Here is a 14,933-nt window from a genome sequence, read left to right as displayed (position 1 = left end):
GTTTTTTTTTTTTTTTCTCCTCCGTCCCAAAGGCTCGAGAGAATCCCACAAAGTCGCAATCCCGAATGTTGGTGTGGGATTTCTGCAAATCCTGAATGCTGTAAAGCAGTTCCTGCAGACGCAAGAGGCTTTGCAGGAGTTTCAGGCTCCGAGCTTGGTCAAGCGCTAAAGCGAACCTGCTCTGAAGAACTGGGAAAGCTCCAACAGGACACGTCCTGCTTCGGCCATGGAGGGCCTTGGGCACATCATCCCTGAGCAAACTCCTGTTCAGCAGCGTGCTGGAGAGGGAAAAGCAGGAAACATAGGAAAATCCAACAAGGAAAGTGTTGATATGGCAGGAGATGCCCGTGCAGGAGAAGTGCGCTCTGCTCTCAGATGCTGCTCGCGTGGGATGGGGCCACATTCAGTGTTTGCAGCTCAGCAGCCACGTGTGGAGGCCCCGTTCTCAGTGCTTCCCCCCACGTAGCAGAGTGCACGTCTCAGGGATTGAGATAGGCGGCGGTTCGACCATTTTCTCTCCCAGGGAAATGGGTTTTAACGAGGTTTTAAATAATAAAATGGGATCATTTCCCCGCCTGGCGAGAGCATGAAATTTTTATGCCTCCTTTTCTCTCTCCAAGTTTTATCGTCCTTTATCTTTAGCAATGCATCACCCCCCTTTAATAAATAAATACATAACACAGAAATTCAGGGCAAATCACTCCGCTCCCAGCAGTCCCACGCACCCACAGGGCAGGGGTGCCTCCCGCTCCTTCCCTTCCCCAGGCATCCGGGGAAAGCCTCAATGGGAGAGCAGAGGTGGGGCGTTTTCCCCCTTGTGCCCCCCCATAGCACAGAGATGGTCTGGGTGACGATGCTGGGGGTGATGCTGGTGCTGGGTGTCAGTGCTGCGTGCCGCTTTGGGGTGCACAGTGCTGAGTGCTGGGGAAAGGCACTGGGTTCAGGATGCTGGTGCAGGGGGTTCCAGTGTCCTGCGCTGGCACAGGATGCCTGCATCGGGGTGCCGGTGCTGGATGCTGCTACAGGACTCAGGGTGTGAGATATCAGGATGGGGTGTGCAGTGATGGCTTACAAAGGTGCTGGACGCACAGTGCTGCTGCAGGATCCTGTACCTGCTGCAGGATGCAGTTCGGGTTCGGGTGCTGGTGCCGGTGCCGGCCGCACACACCGGACAGCCGGTGTAGGGCACGGGACCGGGCTCTGCGTGCGCGCGCGCGCTCGCGTCTGTGTGTGTGTGTGTGTGTTTTGACGTGAGGAAGTGCCAAAGCTGCAATTGCTTTAGGAAGTCAATCGCAGGGGCCGGGGGACGCGTGCGCAGTGCAGCCGCTCCGCTCCGCTCCGCTCCCGCTGCCTCTCCCTCTCCCTCCGGTGTCGAACCCGGGGGCAGCGCACGGGCGGCGGCCGTGGGCACGGGGCAGCGGACGGCGCTGCTCGACGGCGCGGATGCCCGACCCGTGAGTAACCCACGGCCCGGCCCGGGGGATGCCGGGGGCTGGGACGGAGGCGGGGGGGAGGGGGGGGGAGACGACGACGACACGGACCCGCCACCCCTGTGCATTGCCCGGCCCACCCCCTGCAGGCTGCGGCCGGACCCCTTTTGCATCCCCATTCTTGTAACGCTTCCCCCGCCGCCCCTCCGTGCGCGCTCCCCCCTGCACGCACCCCCTTTTTGCGTGATCCCCCTTTCTCCATGATTCCCCTCTTCTCCATGACCGCCCCCCCTCCCCAACCCTCCCCACCCGTTTCCCACGCATCTCCCCCTTTTCGTGCATCCTCCTCTTTTCCTCCTCCCCTCTCCGGGCACATACACTGAGCACCGCGGGGCGCTGATGGAGAGGGAGTGTGCGTCCGTGTGTCCGTGTGTCACCGCTTGTCACCGGCCCCGTGCGCGAGGGGCGACAACGCGATGCTCCGTGGGGCGGGGGCATAGAGCACACCGGATCGGGACCGGGACCGGGACCGGGGGGGGGGTGTGGGTTCCCCTCTCGTCCCCTTCCTCCCCGTCGCCCCCGGAGGGGGCCGAGCCCCTGCGAGGAGGAGGAGGATGCAGGAGGAAGGAGGAAGGCGGGGGCCCCCTTCCGTCGCAGGGATGGCTGCATTGGGTCTTGCCCAACCCAGGGGGAGGGTTGCTTTCAGGTCACCCCCCAGGGCCCTCTCTACACCCACAGGTGTGCAGTGCTGGAGCATCCTCTGTGGGACGTGGGGTTCTCCGCGTGCTCCCTGCAGCCAGGGGTGCTGTACCCCACCAGCAGCACTGACCTGGCTGTGGCGTGGGGAGGTTGGCTGAGGTCAGGGCGAGCCTGAATTCCAGTCACCATCGTGTCTTCCAGCACCAGGCACGGGGACCTGGTGACCAGGGGACTTAGTGACCAGAGGACCCAGTGACCGGGATGTGGTTCCCCCGTAGGGACGTGGCATCTATCTGTCACCCATCACGTGGGCTTGGCGGCTTGGCCGGGGGATGCAAAGGGCCGACCGCATCCCTGGGCACAGCGAGGATCCCCCGGGAAGCTCCCTCCCTCCTTCCCTCCCCATGAGGCTGCTCTGGCGCGGATCCACGGCCTTATTTAAGAAACTCAACAAAAAGTGTTAAGTGAGTGGGAGGGATTTCCCTGCTGCAAGAAGATTTGGTTCCCCTCTGGATCGGCTTTGCCATCCCGGGCAGGATTGGTGCTCACAGTGCCTGCTGTCCCGGTGGATGTGTTGTGCATTGGGTTGCCCCAGTGGGCACGTACCTCAGGATACATCCCAGGGGACAGCGCCACATCAGATTTCCCTACAAGGATTTCAGCTCCTCCGCCTCAGCCCTTCCCCACAAATGACTCAAAGCCGCTGATCAAAATACAGTCGTGTTCTTCGGCAATTCAACAAACTCTGCCTCCTAAGATTATAGTGGGGAAGCAGGGGTTTGGTGGCTCGGATATGCAGCAGTTGGGGTCTGCGCACCCGTTTTGATATCGTTATTTAAAGTCAAATGATCCAAAGGGAGATCATCTGATCGTGCCTCTCCAACCCTGAGAGAGAAAGGGAAAAGAATACCCCGGCGGAGTAATTCATGCTTTGCTGCCCGAGGTGTGGGAGCAGCACATCTCCACCGCCTCCCAAAGTGCAGCTCTCCTCTCTTTGCCACATGCTCACTGTGAGGCTGGAACCGCAGCACTCTGAGTTCTGCTGGGCCCATGCAAAGAGCGCAGGGCAGCGCTGCGTACTGCTGTACCCCTAGGAGCAGCACCACGAGCACCTTGTGGAGCTCCACGAGCTCTGCAGAGCCCCTCCTGCCGTGGTGTTCCTTCTTTTTCCCCAAGTTTGCGTCCTCCGGAGAAAATTCCTTTGGAAATTCAGCTCTGGGGGAGGTAGGCTCACCACACTGGGTTCTGCTCCATCCCTCAGCCATGCTGGTGGGGATCTGTGCTCCCCCTGGGTGGTTTCTTGCAGTGAGCCCCTGCTGTGCACCCACACCCCAGCAATAGGGCTGTTAGTGGGGTGCAGTGCTGTGCTGGGATCGTGGCCGCTTCCGGGTTGCCCCATGCCCACTGCTGCTTCCTATTACTCAGTTCCTTCTTCATCTCTGCACGTCTCTGAATTTCCATTGCAAAGGCTGTTTGGAGGGGGAGGGTCTAAAACCATTTGGTTCTGTGTGTTATTTAATAGCTATTTCTCGATTCGAGGGGGAGAAATTGGATGCTGCTCCCAGTTCTCGCAATGATTCTCACCCAGTGGAGAGGAGAGGACAGTGCATGGCGTCCCACACTGCTGCAGGAGGGGAAGGTGCTGAGCTCTCACGCTGTTGCAGCCCGGAGCTGGCAGCTGCTCCATGGGGGACGTCACCATCCCCACTCCAGCTCCGTGGCACTCAGCCTTGTGGACGTCTTGTCCAGTGCTGGGCATTCCATCAGCTCTCCCGGCCTGTTTCCAGTAGTGCCCAGTCCATTCATTCCCTTTTGCTTCACCAAGTGCAGGCCATGCCACAGTCCCTCATGTTCCCTTCCCTACTGTCACCGATGGGCACTGGAGCAGTGCTGATCGGCCTGTTCTCCTCCATGCTCTCTCCCTGCAATCCAAGCCCAGCCAGCTCTATGCACTCATGCATTTTGCTGGTGAGCTCTGTTGCAACGAGCGCATTTCAAACAGGCTGCAGTGGGGCTGCTCCCCGTGCTGCTTTGGGTGCTCAGAAAGTCTCCAATCCCTTGCAGCGATGGCAGCAACAGAGCTGCCTTCTCAAGACCTCTTGAAGGAGTGGGATGCCTTCAGTCCAGCTGTGCATGCATTGCTGCAGGGCTGGTGCGTGGCTGGGGGCAATTGTGTCCATGCCATCCCCTGTGCCAGCAGCTGGGCACCGGAGGACGTGGCATTTGGTGGCTTTGGGATACAATTACAGCTCAGACCAAAGCCAGGCTCGTGCTGCACCCAAGGAATTGGGGACGGACACAAGGGGCAGCCCCAGAGCTGCTCCTATCCCACACCGTGTCCTGCCTTTGGTTTAGCCCCAGGGAAGGTGGAGCAGCAGTAGCAAGGAGAACAACGGAATCCGTTGAGGTTCAGCATCAATATTCATTGCAAGCATGGAAAAAAGGGGGGTTTCCTGACAGCAGGAAAACGTAGGGTAGAATTTCCAAACAAGCTGCACTTCCAGTTCTCTGAGCAGCCCTGGAAATGGCCTCACCTGCTTTGTGCTGAGCAGCTGGGGGCTCTTTACACAGACAGTGAGGATTGCTGGGTTTGCGGATGGGGCTCCATGTAGAAAGAAGCCAGCAAAGTGCTTGGGGTGCAGGGTTTGGGTTTTCCCCTTACCCTCCCTCCTTTCTCCCGTGTGAACCCGCTGGGGGCTCCCGCAGAAGGCAAATGCCCACACGGCGCTTCAGTGCAAAGGGCAGGAGAAGAGCAAACAGGTGCAGCAACCCCGGAAAAGGAAGGGAAAGCTTTGTGCCGGCCTCACCAAACAAGAGAAAATAATGATGAGGAATGGCAATGCTGCGGGGCGGCGCGGGATGCCGTGCTGCATGCTGTGCCCGTGGCACAGGGGCCGTGCAGGGTGACGGCGCTTCCTTCCTCCGTGCCACCAGCTCCTCCCTGCATGGCTGAGCCGAACCCTGCAGACTTTGTTCCCCTTTGGTTGGGTTTTAAATAACCCGTGGGTCTGTGTCAGTGCTCCCCGGTGCCTGTCACAGATGGGACGGTGCAGAGCATCCCTGTGGTGGTGACTGGTGTGTGTCCCCCAGGGGCTGTCCTGGGGATGGGGCAGCAGAGGGGATGCCATGCGTGCTGTGCTCACCAGCCTGGGCACCTGTCCTGGGCTCTGCCTGCAGCCTGATCCTGAAAGTGCTGGCAGTGTGCAGTGCCTTCGTGCCCGCATAGGTGGGCACACAGCTCTGTGTGCAGCACTGGGGGCTCCAGGTGCTGCGTTTGGTCTCATCCTGGGGCTGGGCAGGAAATCACCCACTAGCTGCATGGAGCCGCCCTTTGACCCAGCACCTCCCTGGGATGCTGAGGGTTGCCATTCACCTCGATGTGGCTGTTTATTCCCTTTCCTTGAAAAAGACAATGCCATTGTCCCCATTGTCCCCATTGCCACCCCATCTCTGTGCCCTTGGCCTCTCTGAGGCTCCGCAGCCCCAGGTTCCCAGTGCTGAGGAGGCCGTGAGCCCCACACATGGCTGCCACCTGCATCCATGCGAAGAGACCCTTTTGCCCCTCACCAGGATGCACCTGGCGTGAGCAAAAGCACTCCGTATTCTCCATTCAGTGGAGGGATTTAGCATCCAAAAGTGGGATTTTGGTGCTGGGGTCAGGGATGCTCAGCAGAGGGATGCACAGCTGCAGAACTACTCAGGGACCGCTCCAGATGCAAACCACGGCCTGAGCAGCAGCACAGCAGGGCTTCATCCCTTCCTTCCCCTCCTGCCCTCTCCCCGTGTGCCTGCTGCTCGCCCCGTGCCTCTGCCCAGTATTGATCCCCACGATCTTTCTCCTTTTGCATGGATCATTACCAAATGCTTAATGGGAGTCTGCCTTAACAACGCCACGATACCTCCACTAATAGAAACATAATTGTCAGGGTTTGCCTTATTAAATCCCCCAGCTGATTGGCGCGGGTGCTATTTTTGGGCTCTGAAATAATTAACCACGTTTCTGTGCGGGAGCCGGGGCTGAGGGAACGGTGCTGGCAGCGTTGTGCCCGCAGGGCTGGGGCAGAGCTGTGGGATTTGGGGATGGGGGGCTTATGGGGACTGTGGTGGGAGCTTTGGGGTGTTGAGGTGGGCAGCTGTGGAGGTGTGCGGTGGCAGCTTTGGGATGTTTGGTGGGGAGCTTTTGGGATATGGGAGTTTTGGGGGATGTGTGGTGAGGAGTTTCAGGGATGTGCGATGGGGTTTGGCTCAGAGGATGCTCAGTGCAGGAGCACCCAGTGCTGGGAACTGGGGCTGATAAAGAAATCACTGCAGGACTCCTGGAGACGTCTGCTCTCCGCTGCCACCTCTGCAGGGTGCAGGGGCACTTTGTGGGCGTCCTCAGGGCAGGTGCAGGGCTGCACATCACCACCTCTTTGGTTCCCACGTGGCCGAGGTGTCCCGGATCAGGCTGTGGTCCCGGGCACCGCTGTCACTGCCGTGCTGGCAGCATGGGGTCAGCCTTACCCCGTGCCACAGGCACCATCCCAGTGCGGGAGCTGGAGCCTCACCTTTTGAGTCCCTTCTAATTGCTGAAGTGGGAGGGGGAAAAAAAAAAGAGAGAGAGAGAGAGAGAAAAAGCAATCTAAGAATAGCTCCCAAAACTTCCTGTGCACCAGCAGGTGTCTGGGGCGCACTGCGGGGTGGGGGCAGCTGCGGGGCCAGGCTGTGCCCACAGGGCAAACCCAGGGAACGTGGGGGGTCCCTGCCAAGGAGCAGAGCTGCCAAAGCGTGGGGGTTTTGCACGGGGCCTGGGAGTTCCCCTGTGGTGGTGTGGGCTCGGCGCTGGGACAGCGGCGGTGCAGCCGCGTTGGGTTTTGGGTGCTGGGGTGCACGGCGTTGGGATTTGGGTGGGTTTTTGGTTGATGGGCTCTCGCTCTGTGCTCCCTTTGCTGCAGTTGGAGAGGTGACCGCCGGCCTCTGTGCCGTTGTTGCAGCCCCGCGGGCAAATTCAATCAAGGAAGCTGAGGTTGCACGGCCGATTTTTCTCTCACATGTTGCTTTTGTTTGTGAGTCACTCTCAGCCGACGGAGCTCAGCCCCGCACTGCGTGGCAGCAGGTGGGTGCAGCCCCGCTCTGCAGTGATGCTGCTGGGAGGCGCTGTGCCCCCGGGGCTTTGGTTCATCTCATCCCACTCCAGGGCCTTGCTGCTCGCTGCCCAATTCCTCCCCCCTGAGTGATGCTCCAGAAAATCCTGGGGCACCACGTGTTGGCACCGTTCCTTTGGATGGATCCTTGCATTGCGCAGGGTATGATGCCACAACGGCCACTTCCTTGGTTCTATGGGTTCCTCTGGTGCTGGCGTGCCCTTGGTGTCCCCATGTTGCCCCAGATGTCCCCATCCTGCCCAGGAGAGCCGTGTCCCCACACTGCAGGAGAGATGCGGCACCCGCGGCTCTCAGCCGGGCAGAGCAGCGTGGCCTTGGCGGGGCTTTCCCAAAAAAGGTCTGAACTCTTCAGTTGAGTTTGCCACTTCCCTTACCACTCCCTTTCCTGTGAGAGGATGTGTTCGGCTTCTTTTCTTTTCTCTCTCTTTCTTCTTTTCCCTCCCGGCTCCCTGCCCGGCCAACGCTGCGCACCGCGAGCTGGGTGCTGACGGCGTGGCCATGGCTGCAATAGCACAGGTACGGGTGTGGGGACGGACCCGGCGCTGCCTGAGACATCCATGGTGTTTGGTGGGTGCTGCAACTCAGCAGCCACTCTGGGGAAGGGGACGTTTCCCTTCCAAAGCAATTTTGGGAAGCATCCCCCATGGCCGGCTGTATGGGGGCTCGGGGCGGTGATGTGCACTGGGGTGGCACGGCCCCATCCCTGTCCCCTCTGTGCCACGATCGGATGGGGAGAGCTCAGTGGGGACGTTGTGGGTGTGGGAGCTGGCACGGCACAGCACGGGGGTGCCCGGAATTTGGGGGCTCTGAGGCTGTGTGCTGCAGCTACGTCACCAAGCATGGGGCAGCACCGCAGGGCGCTGGGGCTGGGTGGGGGCTATGGGGCTGTCTTGTGTCTGTGTTTGGGAAACATCCCCTGTCCTCCACCTTCCTCTTTTTGCAGCCTTGTGCACAGCCACACCTCCCCATGGGCTCTGGCTCTGTGCGGTTCTGCTTCCTGATCTGCTGTCCCAGTGACCCCAGCACGGTGGGCCAGCACTGCAGCACTGCCGCGCTCCATCCTCACGTCCCCATCCCTTGGCCACCCCATGCCCTGTGCTCCAGTGCTGCATTCAGTGCAGTGGGATGCAGCAGGAGGGGTCCCAGCATAGTTCCTTTGTGTTTTCCCTCTTCCCACATCATTGCTGTAATGAACATCTCAGACCAAGGAGCCACCGGGGTTTGTTGCGGGATTTTGCTGCCTGTGCAGCCATTGAGAATGAGGTTGGTTGGTACAGAGGAAGCAAAGAAAAGGGGAAAATGAGGATTCTGCAATCACCTGCCAACAGTGCTGTCTGAGGGCGCAGAGCTGCTGCCGAGCGGGGTGACAAGGTCACAGCCATCCTGCCAGCACTCGAGGCTATAAATAGGGACAATTGGGAGAGAAGCACAGACTCTCTCCTTTTTAGTTCCTGCAGGAGCACAGGGAACCAGCAGGAGGGCTTCAGGGGCTGGGGAGAGGAGCTTGCAGCAGGAGACCGCAGCCCCCAGTCCTCATGCCTGTGGTGCATGGCTCCAAGCCTCCAGCACCAGCATCCCCTGCTCAGCTCGTGCCCTGCTGGGATGCACATCCCAGATCCTGGCTCTGCAGCATGATGTTGGCCTGGAGCAATGGGACATGGAGCATTCCCACTGCAGGTGGGGGATGGAGCAGGTATAGTCGGTGTCACTGAGCTCTGCTGAGCTCTGGGCCTGGCCAACACTTGGCACAGAGTTTGGGTGTAGTGCTGGGAGTTGAGAACTTCCTCCGTTTCCTTCCACTCACATGATGTCGTGGAGAGGCTCTGACTTCCCTATCCTGGACCTAAATGCCTCCATGGTGCTTGGCTGTGGCACGAGGCACAGCTGTGCGAGGCTGAGCCCTGACCATAGACAGTACCTAAACCCTGCAGGGCAGAGCTGGGATGTGGGGCATCCAGCATGGGGCAGGCAGCCCCTGGGAGGGACCCCATGAGTGCCGTATGCAGGCGGGCTGTCACACAGCCAGCAAAGCAAGAGCAGGGTCAGAGAGCAGTGTGGGGCAGCCTGCCATGCCCTCCCCTCCTTTCCTTCTCACTTCCTTTTCTTGCACCAAAGTCTGCCTGCATTGCCCCAGCCTGCATAAGGCTCTTCTCAGCACAACGCAGCCCTTCGCCAGCAGCTCCCACGCAAGGTCCACGCTCACCATGGGGGTAACATGGTGCCACTCCACTTGCTTGTTGCAGGCTCCAGCCGTGCGGCTGCAGGGACGCTAACCGGGCTGCTCGGGTCACCCGCGGCCTGGGAGCAGCAGCGAGCAGCAGAAGAGCCCCTGGAGCACGACCCACCCACGGCCACCGTGTATGAGGCTGGGACGCAGGTGAGATGGAGATGGGGCTGAGAGCAGGGGGGAGGGGGAGGGCAAAATAAATCACTGCAAGCTACAGCACAGGGGTCCCTTGTGAGGTGGGGAGAGGAGGACACACTGGGACAGGGTGTCACCCAGAGCTGAGGGTTGCTGACCGCCCGCTTGCGGCAGGACTGACCTCATCCCCTTGGATGCCACTTGGACCCAAATGCTGCTTTTTGAGGTGAGTGGTCGCCTGCCCACAGCTCACCCCCTCCCCTTCATGCCCTCCTCCCTTGCAGTACGCAGGACCTGCGTCCGCAGAGCCACCCCTTCCGATGTCCCGGCATGAGACTTCTCCGACAACGGTGCAACCCGCCAGCAACCACCGCCCCAATGCCTGCTGCTTCTGCTGGTGCTGCTGCTGCAGTTGCTCATGGTAAGCACAGTCATGCCAGCAGCACTTTGGTCCTACATGGCTGGTTCAGCACCGAGGTGTGGGTGCAGCTGGAGCTGCAGGGATGGGGTTCCTTTGGGCACCACGGCAGCGGTGCAGGAGCGCAGCTGGGACGGAGCCGTCCCCGCTCACCTCGTCTCAGGGTTGCCCATGTGCTTTGTGCTCAGTCAGCAGCCAAAAGCCAGAGATGTGCTGCAATTAGACAGGCTGTGAGTGATGTTCGTGCAGGGGGATTGCACACAGTGCTTTGGAAAGGAGTGTTTTGGGGGTGGGTGTCAGCACCACAGCAGGTGCACGGGGCTACGTGCATTGCTATCCTCCCGATGGATCCCTGTGAATTCACCCTGCCGAGCCCCAGTGCACCACAGCTCCTTCCCTTCAGCCAAGTCGTTAGAAATATATAGAGCAGAAAGCAGTATTGGGCTGGGAACCTTCATCCTGTGCTGCATCGATGGATCTGCTGGGGCTGCACGTGGGAGCAGCACAGCCAGCGGCCATCCCAAACCCAGGGCAGCAGCAGGACTGCCGTGCACAGCACTGTGCAGAGCTGAGCCCTGCTCCCCGCACTGCCCGAAGCCATCGCCAGCTGCTCACCTCCATCTGCATCCCAGCTCCCTTTTGGGCCTGGATAACCTTTTGGAGAGCTAACCTGCTCACAGCATCAGCCTGTTGTGAGATTGCTGACAGCTTTGTGTGCCGCAGCATTGAGCCCGGAGGAGCATCCAAACCTGGAGCTGAGCCCCTTGCAAACCCATGGACCAACCGCAGCACTGATGCATCACTGCTGTGCAAGGCCCTGCTCTTTGGGCCCCATTCTCCTGATCCAGCTTTGTTCCCTCAAATGCAACAAGGACCGAGAGCAGCGCAACACCCACCCGTGTCCCATCTTGGCATCCACAAGAGCTTGGGAGCAGAAGCAAACGAGGATGGTGCAAGGCACTGCCAGACTCGGGGACATCAGGCACTGAGCCCTGTGGCACAGCACAGGCAGGGACGTGCCCACCCCAGCTGCTGCTCTCAGGGTTAAAGCCGGGATTGCAGCCAGGGGCAGTGTTGCAAGCAGGAAGCGCTGCGGTCGGCGCCCAGCTCCGAAATTGGTGGGCCGGGGGAAGTTGGCTGGAGGCCGCTTTCCTCTTGCAGCACGGGGCCGAGGATGGGGGGAGCAGGGGACATCGGTGTCGCGGTGCTTGCTTGCAGGCAGTGCTGGGCATCGTGGCCACACCACAGTGCAGGGTCCAGCACTTTGTCTTCCTTATTCTATCCCGCTTCCTGCGTGGGCTGAGCCCTGCTGGCAGCAGGAGGAGGCGATAGCACAGCGCGGTGTCCTGCAGCAAAGCATCGGTGCCGGGTTGCACAGTGCACACTGGCCGTGGTGCCTGAAACATCGCCGCACGGTCAGGGCAGAATTGCACAAAGGAAGGGAAGGAGCAGAGGTGAGGGATGTGGGTGCCCACGGCGGGAGTTTGGTGGGCAGGAGGTAGCGGGGTGAGGTGGGGCTGCAGCCCCATGCCCAGCTGCCCATTACTACCTTTCCATCTCCCCGTTAGGAACGAGGACCGGGAGCGAGCGTGGAGGGCGTCCCGGGAGACCAAACTGGAGACCATCCCAAACTGTGAAGCGTGGTGAGTGTGGGGACAACGGGTGCATGGTGCAGCATCTCATGACACATCGTGGCACAGGAAGCTATTCACCGAGCTCCCTGCCTGCAGGGACACGTGGGGGCACCTGCACCAGGCATCCACTGCCTTGGAAATGAGACAGAGCTGCCTGCACACAGCCTGGCCATGGCTGGTGCCAGGGATCAGATGCGTTAATTAGTGGTAATGATGGCTCCTGCCTTGCTTTAGTAATTAGGATCTTGCTCCCTCAGCTGTCAGTGCTGGTGCATGGACCTGCCAGCAGTGCAGCTCAGCAAGGGAAGGGGTTTTGCACCCTCCTGGGGATGTGCAGAACTGGCAGTACAATATGTCCCCTTTTGGGGAACTCAGCTTCAACCCAGCCCACGGTGTGGCCTGGCTGAGCAGAGCCAGGATAAACCCCGTGGGTGCTTCTGGAGATCTCAAGGAGCTCCGTAATGAACGGAGCCTGAGCAGGAGCACGAGCACAGGGGATGTGTTTGTGAGCAGCCCCTCCGGGATGGCTCAGAGCTGGGATCATCCCTGTTCTGGGGGATGGATACAACAGAGAAAACCCGGCCCTGTCCCATCCCGCATCGAGCATCCCTCTCCAGCTGTAACGCCTTCCCTTTGCCTCCCACCCCGCTGACCCCACAGCTCCAAACCCACCACGGAGGAGGTGCGGGGCTGGGCGCAGTCCTTTGACAAGCTGATGAAGAGCCCAGCTGGTCGCAACGTCTTCCGGGAGTTCTTGAGGACTGAGTACAGTGAGGAGAACATGCTCTTCTGGCTGGCGTGCGAGGAGCTCAAAACAGAGTGCAACAAACACACCATCGATGAGAAGGCCAGGACCATCTATGAGGACTACATCTCCATCCTCTCGCCCAAGGAGGTGCGTGGCAAAAAGGCTCTGGGAAAGTTTTGGCCCCTCCTGTGATGAAGAGAAGGCTCGGGGGTGGGTTCTTAGGGAAAGGGCGCCCAGGTGCACCGGTGTTGGGGATACCGGAGGGATGGTCGCAGTGCTAAGTCCCTAAATCCAACGGGGCTGCATCGGGAGGATGTTTGTGCCCAGCGGCGTCCCCGTCCCACGTCTCTGTCCCCAAATCTCCTCGCGTGGCTGCGCCGGGGTTGTGCTGCGGGGCCGAAACCTCACGAGGGCACCATCGTGCCGAGGAGATGCGGCTGCAGGGGACACCCCAACCCCGCTCCCTGCGCACGGCCCGAGGCCACTGGGATGGGAATGGGCTCCTGCTGCTTCCCTACGCCCGGAGCCGTGCGAACCAACCCGAGCCCCGTCCCCATCCCTCGTTTGGGAGCCGATTTTGTGCCCCTTGGCTCATCGCGGGTTCCCCACCTTTGGCCGTGGCACCGCGCCGGGTCCCGACGTACCGCTCTGCTCCGCGGGTCATCCCTCGTTCCCATCCTGCGGGGCTGTGCCCGGGGTTGGGGGCTCATCGCTGGGGTCCCACAGCCCTCATTTCTCGCCCAGGTGAGCCTGGACTCGCGGGTGCGGGAGGTGATCAACAGGAAGATGCAGGAGCCGTCCTCGCACACGTTCGACGACGCTCAGCTCCAGATCTACACGCTGATGCACAGAGACTCCTACCCTCGCTTCCTGAACTCTGCTATATACAAATCGCTGCTCCAGAACGTCTCCCGTTCCTCCTCGGAGTCCTAAAGGCCGTGGGGGCAGCGGCGGGGACGCGGCACCAGGAGGGAGAGCGGTGGGGGGGGGGGGGGGGTGGCGGGCACGGCCCGGCTCTTCTCCAGCTCGCCGTTTTTAGCTTTTTACCTGTGAGCCCTCGGTCTCAGGGCCGTCCCCGGGTTGGGGGCACCGCGGCGGCTCAGCTTGGGCTCGTACTACTGAACCCGGTCCCGGCCAGAAGGCAGCAGGGGGCGCCCAGGGCTCAGTGCCCCCCATCGCCCCCGTCCCCCCCCAGCTGCACCGCACCCACTTTTGAAGAGGTCACTTTATCCCTTCTCCACCGCACCTGGGGATGCAGCACATCCCCGATTCCCACCTGAGACCCCTTTGGGGAACTTGTTTTGTTCCGCGGGTTTTGTTGGTTTGGTTTCTGGTTTTTGCTTTATTTTTTTTCGGGGGGGGGTGGAGGGGGGGGGTAAGGAGGTCAGTCGTTGTTTGGTTGGTTTTTTAACTTTTTATTTTAAAAGGTTGTTTTTTTTGTTTTTTGTTTTTTTTTTTTTGGTTGGCTTTCATTGGGGGACTGGAAGCGGGGAGGGTGTTGATGAGCGTCTGTTGTACATATAAAAACACATGGGGTTTACATCGCTCTGTCTGTTTGAAGCAGCACAGGGAAGGGAGCAGCCCCAGCAGATCCAGGGGACAGCCTGGACCCCAGGCAGCCCCCCAGTGCCACAGCAGGGGGATGATGTCCCACATCCTGCTGCGGAGCAGAGGGAGGCAGCCTCCCAACGCAGCTCAGATGTGGGAGGCCCCAGTCCCAGCCAGACAGCAGCAGCAGGACCGTGCACACAAACACGAGAGCATCCTGCATCCTTGGTGCAGGGAGCCACGGGAGAACAGCAGGGTGGGTTGTGTGGGCACCAGGACCCCCAAAAGGAAAGGCTTTCAGCTGGTCTGTACCTTCCTCAGCACAGGCACCGGGCTGTGCCTTCATCCTGCAGGAGGAGCTTGGCACCGAGCGCCCAGGCAGAGCTCTGTGTGCAATGGGAAATGTCACAGGGAAAAGATATATCATATCTGTGTATTTTTGTATGGCACGAGGAGTTGTTTACCAAAGGCCCAGCTCCCAGCACTGCAACATTTCTGCCAGCAGCCCCTGCCCTCGTGCTGACACAGAGCCAACGCTGCAGCCCTAGCAGCAGCCACAGAGCCTTTGGGAAGGTCTGGAAGTGCACCACAGCCCATGGCTTCACAGCCACCCCCTTCTTCCCCCTGCCTTCAGGAAAAAAAAGAGAGCATCGGTTCTTTTTTATTGAAGATGGCTTTTTTTTTTTAAGCAAACAAACCCTCAGCTCTTCTTTCTTGTTTGTTTCCTTCCTTCCTCATGGCGTGATTGAGTGGAAATTCGTGTCAGTAAATCAGTAAATCTAGTTTTTGTTTGCCAAGCTGGAAATGCAACTCAAGAAAATGTATTTTTGAGAGAGAGCAGAGCTGGTTCGTTTGCTCAGGAATGTTGGTATTTTTATTATTTGGTTCTTAGTGCTCTGAGAGCCCCTTGCAGACCCAGTGGGTCAGACAAGCTCCCACAGCAGGGGCTC

General features: G+C 59.8%; 1 protein-coding gene across 3 annotated transcripts; it reads left to right on the top strand.

Moving 5' to 3' along the window:
• The first annotated feature begins 1,294 nt into the window (after positions 1-1,294).
• On the top strand, positions 1,295-13,813 carry RGS19 (regulator of G protein signaling 19). Of its 3 annotated transcripts, none has more exons than XM_052683607.1 (6): positions 1,295-1,454; positions 9,517-9,650; positions 9,920-10,056; positions 11,622-11,696; positions 12,348-12,582; positions 13,180-13,813. In XM_052683607.1, exons 3-6 carry the CDS (start codon positions 9,956-9,958, stop codon positions 13,366-13,368), a joined length of 600 nt encoding a protein of 199 aa, XP_052539567.1. In that variant the 5' UTR covers positions 1,295-1,454; positions 9,517-9,650; positions 9,920-9,955; the 3' UTR covers positions 13,369-13,813. The 3 variants fall into 3 exon arrangements, with proteins under 3 accessions (XP_052539567.1, XP_052539568.1, XP_052539566.1); XM_052683608.1 differs by lacking the exon at positions 1,295-1,454 and adding an exon at positions 7,652-7,789; XM_052683606.1 differs by lacking the exon at positions 1,295-1,454 and having other exon boundaries at positions 9,474-9,650.
• Positions 13,814-14,933: the final 1,120 nt, after the last annotated feature.

The sequence above is a fragment of the Tympanuchus pallidicinctus genome, unplaced genomic scaffold (assembly GCF_026119805.1).
Source record: "Tympanuchus pallidicinctus isolate F22 unplaced genomic scaffold, pur_lepc_1.0 scaffold20, whole genome shotgun sequence".
NCBI classification, from domain to species: Eukaryota; Metazoa; Chordata; class Aves; order Galliformes; family Phasianidae; genus Tympanuchus; species Tympanuchus pallidicinctus.
Note: the sequence above shows the minus strand (reverse complement) of the source record. Positions and strands in the feature narration are given on the sequence as shown.

Coding starts and splice junctions, on each gene's coding strand:
- RGS19 (XM_052683606.1), top strand. CDS start 9,489: ATGGTGCCACTCCACTTGCTTGTTGCAGGCTCCAGCCGTGCGGCTGCA. Junction 9,651..9,919: donor TGTATGAGGCTGGGACGCAG/GTGAGATGGAGA, acceptor CCTCCCTTGCAG/TACGCAGGACCTGCGTCCGC. Junction 10,057..11,621: donor TGCTGCTGCAGTTGCTCATG/GTAAGCACAGTC, acceptor TCTCCCCGTTAG/GAACGAGGACCGGGAGCGAG.